The 12,607-nt window shown below is 35.8% G+C and overlaps 1 protein-coding gene across 4 annotated transcripts in view; it reads left to right on the forward strand.

Moving 5' to 3' along the window:
- The window catches only part of PTBP2 (polypyrimidine tract binding protein 2), a 77,487-nt gene that overhangs the window by 12,982 nt on the left and 51,898 nt on the right, over positions 1 to 12,607 (forward strand). For all 4 annotated transcript variants that reach the window (XM_039339796.1, XM_039339798.1, XM_039339797.1 and 1 more), the window contains exon 3: positions 2,416 to 2,491. In XM_039339796.1, the coding sequence (XP_039195730.1) occupies positions 2,416 to 2,491 (76 nt within the window). The remainder of the gene's footprint in view (positions 1 to 2,415; positions 2,492 to 12,607) is intronic.

A 12,607-nucleotide genomic window follows, 5' to 3' on the forward strand; every position in this document is an offset into this window, starting at 1 on the left:
ACTGAGAGTCAGGCAGCATATAAATTTAAATAATAATAATAATAATAATCCTCCAGTGTCTTGATAGTTATCACCATGTTTTATGGCATCAATTTTTGAAGTTTAATGATGCAGTTGGTAAAGAAATACTTCTCTTATCTGTTTCCTCCTATATTTTGTTTCAGTGGGTTGATTCTTGAAGAGAGAAAGAAAGCCCTCTTTATTCATATTTTTTGTACAATGTATGATTTTATATCCCAGTGTGATGTCTTCTTTCTTTACTTTAGCTCCGAGATCAAAACACTAAAATGCTATAGTCATTTCTGGAAGGGAAGCTGTTCTAACTTCCTAATCCGTTTGTATAAGCAGTTCTTCATTTGGTCTTCGTTTGCTTTTGGAGACTTATTTATTTATCTGTACCCTGGCTTTATTATTTTTACAAATAACTCAAGGCAGCGAACATATCCAACACACCCTCTGCCTGCTATTTTCCCTACAAAAAAAGCACTGAGGCGGGTGGGGCTGAGAGGCAGTGACTGGCCCATAGTTATCCAGCTGGCTTTCACAGCCTAAGGCAGGACTTGAATTCATAGCTCCTATCTTGATTTTTGCAGTTTTAAATTAGAAATATGGAATCTCAGATCTATGGGTTAAATCTGTCCTCAGTTCTGGACTCTTTCAAAATCTCTGCAAAATGGTAGTTTTCAAAACTTCCCTCATTTTCCTATGCCAAGAAAATCAAAGGAGGATGAAGATATAGTAGTGCTTAAAAGTTTGTGAACCCTTCAATATTTTTGCATAAATATGATCTAAAATGTGAACAGTTCTCCATATAAGCCCTAAAACTAGATAAAGAGAACCCAATTAAAAAATTGAATCAAAAACATTATACTTGTTTATTTACTTATTGAGGAAAATGATCCAAAACTACATATTTGTGTGAAGCAAAGGCCTGTGAAACTCTAGAATTACTTAAACTTCTTTTGAAGGAGAAATTAGAGTCATATGTTTCAATCAATAGGATGATAATCGGGTATGAGTATGGAAGGTCCTGTCTTGAACAGAATTGTAGGTGTTCACTATCAATAGCAATAGCATTTAGACTTCTATACCGTTCCATAGTGATTTACAGTACTTACTGAGCATTTTACCAATGCCAACATGTTGCCCCCAGCTATCTGGGACCTCCTTTTACCAACTTTGGAAGGATGAAAGGCTGGGTCAATTTTGAGCCGCTCAGGATTAAGCTCCTGGCTGTGGGCAGAGTTTGTCTGCAATGCTGCATTCTAATCACTGCACCACCACACCTCAGTCTGATGTTCACAACACAGGTATTTTGAAGTGTGGCATGACTCAAGTAGAGGAGATATCTGTGAACTACAAAAAACAGTTATTAATGCTCACCAGTTTAGAAAAGTTTACAAAACTAACAAAAGGTTACAAAACTCCAAAAGAGTTTGAGCTCCACCAATATCCAAATGGAACATTGCTGCCCATCTACAGTTTATGAAAGACTACTTGGATAAGCCCGAAAGTGATTGGAAGAATGTTCTGTGGATAGATGAGACCAAAATAGAACTCTTGGGCTTGAATTTTTCAGTTTGGCGAAAGGCAAGCACTGCATTCCAGCATAAGGACCTTATCCCATCTCTGAAACATGGTGGCATTATCATGCTTTGGGGCCTTCTCTGCTAATTTTGGACCTGGACAGCTTGCCCTCATTGATAGAACTATGAATTCTGAATTGCATCAGCAAATTCTGCAGGAAAGTCTCAGGGCATCTGTCTGAACTGAAGCTCAAGAGAAACTGGGTCATTCAACAAGACAACAATCGAAAACACATGACATAACAACCAAAGAATGATTAAAGCAGAAGAAAGTCATTTTCATCATTTTCTTCAATAAATCAGTGAATAAGTATGTTTTTGACTCATTTGCTTTTGACTCATTTGTTTAATTTGATTCTCTCTATCTAATTTTAGGACTAGTGTGAAGAACAGATTATCTTGTAGGACATATTTATTCAGAAATATTGAAAAATATTGAAAATTCAAAAGAGTTTACAAACTTTTAAAAAACTGTATATCTACAGCTTCAAGGCTCATTGCTTTTGGAAACACCACCTGATAATTTAATTGCCTCTCATTTTTCTAATCAGATTTTTATAATTTAGATCTCTTATCTGCTATTTTCATGGGGTTTTGGACAAGTAACTTTTGTTTTAGTCTCACCTGAAGAGAGTATCATAACTGAATTAAAAAATAGATGTAAATAAGTTAATATCTTTTGAAAGGACACCTGAAAGTTTAGTGAAAAAATTGATACCTTTTAAAATAGTTTCCTGCCTCTAGATTTTCACTTAATGTCATTTTGACATTGTTAAACCAATTTTGTATTTTTAGATGGCAAACTGTTTATTGTTTCTTTCTTTCTTAGAGAGGATCTGACGAACTTCTTTCAGGCAGTGTACTTAATAGCCCGAACTCTAATATGAGCAGCATAGTAGTTACTGGTAAGTGATGCATTTTAAAGGATCATTGTTATTTGAATATCAAAATATATCCATCTTGCAGAATAGATTAAAATGTATAGCAGAAAGAATGTTCATGATGCAGTTTGAATAATGATATATTAAACTTAAAATAAAAAAAACACAGCCAGCAATAAGTGCCTGAACTAAACTTGTGTGATGTGTGTGTGTATAAATAAAATAAATTGGAAAAATCTTTCATTCTGTATGTTTAAGACAGGATAACAAATGGAAGTTTCTGCCACAATCTACTTCTTGAATCCACAGCCTCACCTACAATTGTTATTTAGCTACAATGTACAGGTAGTCCTTGATTTATAACAGTTTATTTAGTGACCATTAGAAATTAGAATGGCAGTGAAAAAAGTGACTTATGACTGTTTTTCCCACTTTAGACCGTTGCAGCATCATGTGATCAAAAGTTAGATGCTTGGTAACTGTCTCATATTTATGACAGTTGCAGTGTCCCAATGTCATGTGATCACCTTTTAAAACCCTCTGACAAGCAAAGTCAATGGGAAGCCAAATTCATTTAACAACGCTGCCATTAATTTAACTACTGCAGTGATTCACTTAACAATGGTGGCAAGAAAGGTCACAAAATGGGATAAAATTCATTTAACAATTGTTTCACTTAACAACAGAAATTTTGGGCTCAGTTGCAGTTGTAAATCAAGAACTGCCTGTATTACAGAAAATTAATACTGAAATTTACCTATTTTCCTTCAGCCTTTCCACCTGTTAGTCTTCTATCCTTTTTACTGCAATATTTCTGTTCTACTCTGTCTGCCACATATAAGAATATACTAAATGTGCGAAAAAAATGTTATGCTTTATGCTATCTCCTTGAATAATTATGTAAGTTTTGCAAATAATGTTAAAAGGGTAATTATTCAGATAATCTCTTGCTTGAGCATCTAGCAACTACAGAGTTAATATATTGAAATCTTAGTATTTTCCTTAATCAATTTTTTAATTAATTTCCTTAATTTTACATCATTATACATACATACATCAAGATATGTTTTCATTTTCTTTGGTACTACTATTTATCCTAAATTTGATAGCTAGTATTATAATTTTTTTTAGTTTTTAAGTTATTCTGGGACTTTTTGCTGAGAGTGGTACGAATGTACAAATGAACTGAAACTAGAATATAATAAAATTAGGAGAGAAGGTATTCTGGGATGGAATACTTATAATAAGTAGGTAATCTTGGATTGGTCAATGACCTGCATAGGGATACCTGTTTCAGTCTGGTTGTATATGTTGGGATTTTTTTTATTTTTTATTTTTTTTATGCTTTCAAGTCAGGGATGACTCCTGACGACTGCCTGGACAAGCGCCTTTAATTTTCTTGTCAAGGTTTCAAAAGTAGTTTGCCATTGCCTGCTTCCTAAGACTTGAGAGAGTGTGACTGGGTTGAGGTCACCCAGTTGGCTTCATGTCTAAGGCAGAATAAGAACTCATGGTTTCTCGCCTGGTGCCTTAAGCACTACACAAAACTGCCTCTCTAATATGCTAGCATTAGATGGCATTAAAGTTGTTTATTAATAGGAAGCACCAATGCTCTTATTTAAGGATAAAAAACTATCTGTTGGTAACTGACATATTTCAGATTTTGAGATATTTCAGGAATGTACACAAAATAACTAATAGAGGAAGCATGTCTTTTCAAAACATGACTGTCAGAATAATCGGGATCCATATGTTTTTACATTAAAATTTTTATTGCATTGAAATAACAGTGGATAGTAATATCGTGACACAAACTCTAAACATAGATAATGGCATCCTGGCATCTGCTGCAAGTATGTAAGCTGTAGGTTCCATTGTGGTTTCTTAGGTGGTGTGTGTGTATGTGTGTGTGTAAAATAAAGTTGTGTGTATATAATACACACACACAAATAAAATAAATACATATATATGTAAAATAAATAAATAAATGCTTGGGTATACCCATTGCTTCGATATCCTTCTAATGTCTCAAATGATCAACACAATCAAAAGCTTTGGAGTAGTCTATAAAACAGAAGTTGAGTTCTTTTTGATTTTTTCTTGCTGTTTCTGTCATCCATCTAATATTAAAAAAACACTTGTTCTCCAGTGTTTGTCCTGAATACTTCTCATACAATTGCCATTTTTCTCTTTCCATATAGGACTGTAACCCTTTAGGGTTTTCAACATTTTCTTGCTGGCAAGTGGTGTTAGGACTACTTTAATTAAAACATTATTTTAAATCTGGATTTTTATGGGTTAGGTGTAAGTAGATATTTTCCAATCTTGGGTCCCTGTTGCTTTTTTTTTTACATTGGTTTGCAAAGGGCTGTTATGATTTTTCACACTCTATAAGAGCTTTATGGAGATTTGATCTGCCCTGGAGTTTTCCTATATAGTTAGTTCTCCGTATGCAACTGCAACTGAGAATTTAAGTTGCTAAATGAGGTGGTTGTAAAGTGAGATGTCACATGATCACATCGCTTAGCAACCACAATCCCAACACTCCTTGCTGCCATTGTTAAACAAGAATCGTGGTTCGATAATTGGCAAGAGTCCCAGATAAGGAGCACGGGCTGCTTTGGGGGGTTGGGAGAGGCCCTGGGAGGTCAGCACAGGCCGTGAATGAGTTGCGGGAGTGGTGCAGTATGGTGCAAATGCAGGGAGGGCAGCGAAAGAAGCTGCACCAGCTCCTGAAAGCCTCAATCACCCCAGCAGCATGCCCCAGGAAGCCCCAAAAGCCCAGGAAACTTCCACAAGTGAAGCAGCCACCCCTGATAAAGCGCTAAGCATATAGGAAGCCTCCACAACTCAGCAAAAGGCGCTGCATCCAGGGAAATACCAAATGCATAGAAAGTCTTCATAGTGGGGTGCAAAGCAGGAAATGCCAAACACCAGGAAGCTCAACAGGACTGCTCTCTCCTTTGCTGGCTTGCCCTGTGCCCTCCTTCCCTCCTTTGCTGACATGGACCATGGCCTCCTCCTCCCTTCGTACACTCACATTCACCATGTCCCCTTTGTGCTTCGTTGCAGCTCTGGGAGGAACGAGAAAGCCTCACAATCAGCCAGCAGCTTCCAAACAGAGCTCCAAAGTTACTAAAAGCACCCCTGGAGAGTCTCCGGAAGACATTCTAAAGAGAAAGGCAGGGAAGGAGGGTGCAGTGTGAGTGAAGGAGGCAGGGAGGGTGCAGCACAAGCAAAGGAAAGAAGGGTGCAATATGTGCATGAGTGGCTTGTGACCTCTCCTGCCAGCTTCCCCATTGATTTTATTTCTGGGAAGCCAGTGGGGAAGGTTGCAAATGGTGATCATGTGATTGTGGGGTGTTTGGCAACTGGTTGTAAGTGAGAACAGGTTGCTAAACACCCAGATTGCAATAACATGGATTTGGGGTGCCACCACAGTAATTACTTTGGCCGTAGGTCATTGTTCAGCACTGTTACAACTTTGCTGAACAAATGGTTATAAGTCAGGGAGTCCCTGTATGCTAGTTCTTCTGTAGCCCATGTGATTTCATCTTCAAGTTCACCAAATTCTTGAAATACAGTCTCATCTGGGTTAATAACTTGTATAAGTTTTTCATGTTGTCCTTCTAAATACATGATCACATTAACAATTTAATGTAATCAAATCCTTTCCATTGTTCCTTATTAAATCGAAACAAGTTTGGAGTGTTACCATGATTGCTATGATTTTCTTTAAACTATCTTTTGTTCTTCCTTTCTTGCTCTCTTTGTCTACAATCTGACTTCAAATATATACCTTTCTTACCTGCTCCCTAGTTTTCCCAAGATCTCCTCTGGCTTTTGTCAAATCTCAACTTGGTTAGGATTAGGGTTCGGGTTAGCCAAGACCAAGATTCACTTATTTATTTCAAAAGTTTACAGTGGTTGAACAATCCACATATTTGTTATTCTGAAGAGTACTATAATTCCAGATGACAAATTATTTTTGAAAGGGCGCTCAATCCAAAAAAGATAACACCTAGATATCTCTTGAATTAAAGTTAACATAACTAATAGAAAGGGCATTAGTAATTTCTAATGGCAGAAAACAGTTCAAACAGATTATGCTTAGCTAGAGGATATTAGTTATTTATTGAAGATTTTTTGGGTGAAAAAAGAGAAATTTATAGAAAAATTAAGATTATATAACTTCTATCATCATGGAAGATATGATGGGCATATTGTTTCCTGAGAATTAACCCTTGCTATTTATAGTAAAATACTCTTCAGGTGTCACCTCAGCTTTTTGAACTCAGTTGACAAATCTGCAGTTATCATAACAAGCAATCAGGAATAATATCAGACTTTTGCTGCTTTCTTTAATTTGCAACCTTAATTTTCACCTTTTTCCTTCAGACCATCAGAATATATTTTTAAAGGTTGTAATGTTTCCCCTTCTTACCTTGTTTGGAAAAGAATCAAGTAATCATTTCTATTTGAAAGTTAAATGTTGTGTGCATGTTGATATTTGTTTGGTCTTTGTAAATATTTGTAGCAAATTGTAATTAAATCATATTGCAATAGAATGATGCAATTTACTATACTGAGTGGGCTGTAGTTGGGGTGGTTATTAGGGAGCTTGCAAAAATTACTCTAAGAAGCCATCTGCTGCTGTATTCTCAGGACATTATTGGAGAGGAGGTAAGAGGAGGAAGTGGGATCACTTTTTTTATTTTATTTAACAAATCTGCTAGGCCATTCAACTCCAACATGTTTCACAGATGGGAAAAGGTTCTTATGCTGGAATGCAGTGTTTGCCTTTTGCTAAACATAACATTTTTCATTCAAGCCCCAAAGTTCTATTTTGATCTCATCTGTCCACAGAACATTCTTCCAATAGCCTTGTGGCTTATCAATGTGGTCTTTTGCAAATCCTTTCAGAACATTGTATAATCATCATTTTCTCTTCTCCCCCTCCCCCCTGGCTGATATTGTAGAGGAAGGAGTGGCAGAACCTGGACGCAGAATCAAAAGAGAGATCAGCCTAGAATACAGGTCGGCAACCTGCGGCTCCGGAGCCGCATGCGGCTCTTTGAGCCTTCCCATGCGGCTCCCAGCCTCCTCTGCCTTTGCAGAGAGAGACAGAGACAGAGGAATTGCGCTTCTCTCTCTCTCTCTCTCTCTCTCTCTCTCTCTCTCTCTCTCTCTCTCTCTCTCTCTCTCTGTGTGTGTGTGTGTGTGTGTGTGTGTGTGTTTTGTGTGTGTGTGTGTATAAAAAAAAGAGAGTGCACTCACAGTGTTCTCCGAGGAGCTGAAAAGCTTACTGGGCGGAGCTCTTCCCTTTGCTGCGTCTCTGCAGGAAGCAGGAAGGGCAGGAGAGAGCTAGCTAGCCCAGCTAGGCTGACTCAGGAATTCTGGGAGTTGAAGTCCATGAGTCATAAAAGAGACGAGGTTGCCTACCCCTGATCTTGTTGGACAACAGCCTGAAACTTGTCAGGTGAGCAGCAGATAGGAGAGGGGGGGAAGAAAGAGAGAGAGAGAGAGGGAGAGAGAGAGGAAAGAGAGAGAGAAAGAAAGAGAGCGGGGGAAGAGGAGTGGCAGACCAAGGGAAGATAGAGAGGGAGAGAGAGACCCTTTTGACATCTAAAATGAAGATAACACTGCATATATCCTTTTTTTACCTGTGTGTGTGTGTGTGTGTGTGTGTATACATACATACATATACATACACACACACATACACACACACAAACACACACACACAAACACACACACACCTATAATAAAGGTAAAAAAGGATATATGCAGTGTTATCTTCATTTTAGATATCAAAATGGTTTTGCGGCTCCCAGTGTTTTGTTTTTGGTGGGAAATGGGTCCAAGTGGCTCTTTAAGTGTTTTGGGTTGCCTACCCCTGGCCTAGAACTTCTATGTAGCCACAAGTCACTCCCCCTCCCCTGAATTCCATGGGTCCTTATTTAACTCCTAGCAGTTGCTAATCCTTAGTTGAGAATATTGGTGTGCATAGGCATGAGTAGCAGTAAATAAATTTAATTGGATCTGCATTTGTGGACCTAATCAATTGGCCTGACATTAATTTTTGTTTGTATCTCATCAGAAAATAAGAGTGAATGGGAAAGGAATTTTACTGACTTACAATATATTTTTGAATAATGCCCATAAACATTTCTGCAGTTTCTCCAAAGAATAATTTTAAAACCCATTATTTGCCATAGAAATTATTGGTTGCATGTATAATTTTTGCCCCGAGAGTAGAGATCACCTGGCCTTTCCAATTTCCATAAGGACTTTGGGAGGAATTGGCATTGCCAGGTTATAACAGCTTCCTAATTAGAAAATTTTTCTCTTCTTTCTCTTTTTGTTGTTGTTACCTTTTGAAACTGAAGACAGATTTCACTAAAATTCCTCTTATTTGAAGTGGATTTAAGTGAGGAAAGGGAAAGGATTGTCTGGGATTGATTATTGATGATAAGTTATCAATAATACATTCAAGGTCAAACTCAAAAAAGAAAATCTCACTACTCTAATAGATGACCCTTTTGTTTTTCCAGAGATATAAAACAGTCTGACCATTATTAGCTAGATTTTGGAGACAGTAGGAAAAATACATACTAAAGCTAAATACTGATAAATTAACTAGATCTAGATAATTTCTTAATAGATAAAAGATTTAGCGTAGGGGCCTGGGACTAGCAGTCATAATTCCCATTTTTTAAAAAAGGTAGAATAAGTCAGCAAACTATAAGAGTAGTTCTCGACTTACAACTGTTTATTTAGTGATTGTTTGAAGTTACAATGACACTGAAAAAAATGACTTACACTTATGCCCATTGCAACATCCCCAGGTTCATGTGGTCGAAATTTGGTTGCCTGGCAACGGACTCATGATGATTGCAGTGTCCCAGGGTCATGTGATCTTCTGATAAGCAAAATCAATAAGGAAGCCAGATTCACTTAACTGTGTTAATAACTTGAATGCAGTGATTCACTTAACAATTATGGCAAGAAAGGTCATAAAATGGGGCAAAACTAACCTAACTGTCCAACTTAGCAACATAAATTTTGGGCTAAATTGTGGTCATAAATCTAGGACAACTTGTACATTTGTTTGCTTATTACAGTTAGCTCCTTGCTACAAAAGCATTAGCTGGAACAAGAAAACCTGGCAGAGGAGCAGGTAGAATTTAGAGAAACTGATCTGCTATCAACCAAGGATTAACAATATTAACATTTAATGGAGAAATACACCTGTCACTTCAGAGGCTTCTTATACTCAGCTTTTATAAGTTTTAAAATTGCCTTTTGATTCCATCTCTTGAATAAAACTGGGAAAACTGAAAGCAACCATAATGGATTATCACCTATTACGTCCTGTCTGAGCATTTTATGATGTCTTTGAAAGTCAGAGGTAACCACCCCAAAGCTATCTATCAAATGCTATGTCAACTTGAAAGGCAATCAAACAAGATTGTAAGTTACCTCTGCTTTTGTTTAACTTTTGCATAAATGACACAGTGTGTTACTTAAATGGGACTTTTATTATCCGAAGTTGGTAGAGAAATTTATATCCATCCTTCTATATGCGGATGATGGAGTAATACAGTGTAAAAGCCCCTATAAGTCTTAGAAGAATTCTACAACCCTTAGAAGTCTTAGAAGAATTCTACAACCCTTGACTGTCTTGCAGGGAGGATTATTTGTATATAAATAAGAAAAGCTAAAAATATGAGTTTTGTTCAGAGACCAAAGGAACACTGCTGGCATATAAATGGACATCCATTTGAGTAGGTCAGATGCTGTTCGTATTTCTAATAGTAGGAAGACACATTACTAATATCGTTGCTCAAAATTCTTAGAGAATTAACAATGTTCCTAAAATGTTTATAATCAAAAAATGATAGTTATTGTTGAAAATGTTTTCAGTCTGATCAACATATTTCACTGAAATATGTTTTGGTTTATTGATTGGTAGCAGAGGTGACAATAAGACTGAAGGGGGTAGGGTTTGGAGTTCCCCTAATTTTCAAATTCTAATAAGATTTAATCAATGTAGAAAACAGTTTTATTGGGTTATGGCAAAATGTTAATATAGGGGTCCCCAACCGCGGTCCATGGACCGGCATCGGTCCACAGCATGCCAGTAACCAGGCCATGCAAACAAGCAAAGCCCCAGCCACAGTATGCAGGCAGCATATAAAATCACACCTCCTCCAGTCCATGGACAAATCTTTCTCTACAGTTCCTGGTACTCAAAAGGTTGGGGGGGGGGGCTGTGTTAATGAGTTTCACATGGTGAAACAGTGTATGGAAACCATTGGAAAAAGTGGAAACAAAGTTGACTATCCATATTTAATCTTTGACTAAGATGGTTCTTGGCCATAGAGTTTTCTTGATAGTCAAAAGTAAGCAGGGACTTACATGATTATGTTAGAGAGTTAGAAGTTCTTAAAATTAGAAGAGTCTTCAGTCTGGTAATGTTTTTCCTGTAGTTATCTTTGACAGAAGATACAGTATATGAAGATTTCTGTCCTGGAATATCTGTGCTTTCAAGGTGACCATCAAACCGTTCTTTTCTTTTCATCTTATTATGAAGACATCGAAAAATATCCCCACCATTCCTTTTAAAAAGCTGCCTGGATATACTGTTAAATGTTATTATATCTTTGTACTTTTTTCTGATTATAATTTTACTCCAACATACAATATTTACAAGCTTGTAAATATGTTGGAAATTTACTGCTAATAAGAATTAAGTAGATTTTTCCCAAGTCCTCAGTTATATAATTGCATTGTTGTATTTCTATCTCATTATGCTTTGTTTTCTACTCACAGTCTTAATGTGAAAGCATATTAGCATATTATATTAGCGTTTCACTACTTTATTTTAATTCTTTTTATAGCATAGAATGATACTTTAACATATATTGTTACTCTTATAGTAGCAAATTGTTATTGATATTTTAATGCTGTACATAGTTTTAATATCAAATATGACTAATCATAATTTACTTAATAGTTACCTTACATTCATCTTACACCAAAAATGATTAAAATATATTTATTTTAAAAATAAAGAAATCAATGCAACTACAAGATAAATTTTATATAAAGGCTTCTCATGCATATATACACACACACGCACACATGTATGTGTATGGTTTTTACATAATAGTTTTAATAAAAGAAAGCCACATTTCATTGTAGTTGTCCATGGAGAACCTGTTTATAATCTAGTTGTTCATAGGATACATGTAACCTCACGTCTGTGTAACTGAGACTGTAAATTTGAAAAACCAATTTCTTGGTAGTAAGGGCATAGACAATTTATTTCTGTTGTCCACCTCCCAGTTTCCATGTTTTAGGTATATCATTAAATGTCTACATTTGAAAGTATTAAACTTCATTTCAAAATCAAATCCATATATTTTATTTAACAAATTTAGAGGCTATCCATCTCACTCTCAGTGCAACTCTGGGCAGTATATACTGTATGCAATTGCAACCTCCCAGAACTTAGTTATTTCAGATCATTGAAAAAAATATTTAATGAACTGGTATTCTGTTTGCATTTCTACCGCAATGATTTACTCAATTACTCAATTTATATATATTTTTGAAGTATTCCTATATTCCCAATTATTGGGAAAATAATTGACAATTGCATCTTTTTCAAAGATGTCTTTGGAATTGAGGAAATCCACAAAAAAGTACAAAACAGTGTATGAGCTTTTAAAAATATTTTCTGGATATATACGCATGCAAATATAAAGGATCCTTTAAATTATTACATTCATTTTTAGAGCATTTATCCTGTCTCAAAGGATATGTTTTAATCTCATCAATTGGTGTCCAGATAAATCTCTTAATGCATCTTAAACCCATTCAGTAATTTATTATTTATTATTATTTAAGAAATAGTGCTTGAAATAAGGATACCTAAACAATGGAGGAATTAAGTACATATATAAATATTTTATATTTTATTTTATTCAGGAGAATTTATTCAGATATTAGCTGTGTGAATTTTTTATTTATTTTATAAAAAAAGAAATTATTAACAATAAAAATTCCATAAATAGAAAATTGCCACATCAAATTATTTCCATAAAATAACCTCACTGATTTTGCTGTTGGTTC

The sequence above is a fragment of the Crotalus tigris genome, unplaced genomic scaffold (genome assembly GCF_016545835.1).
Source record: "Crotalus tigris isolate CLP2741 ecotype Arizona unplaced genomic scaffold, ASM1654583v1 scf7180000017739.2905288, whole genome shotgun sequence".
NCBI lineage: Eukaryota > Metazoa > Chordata > Lepidosauria > Squamata > Viperidae > Crotalus > Crotalus tigris.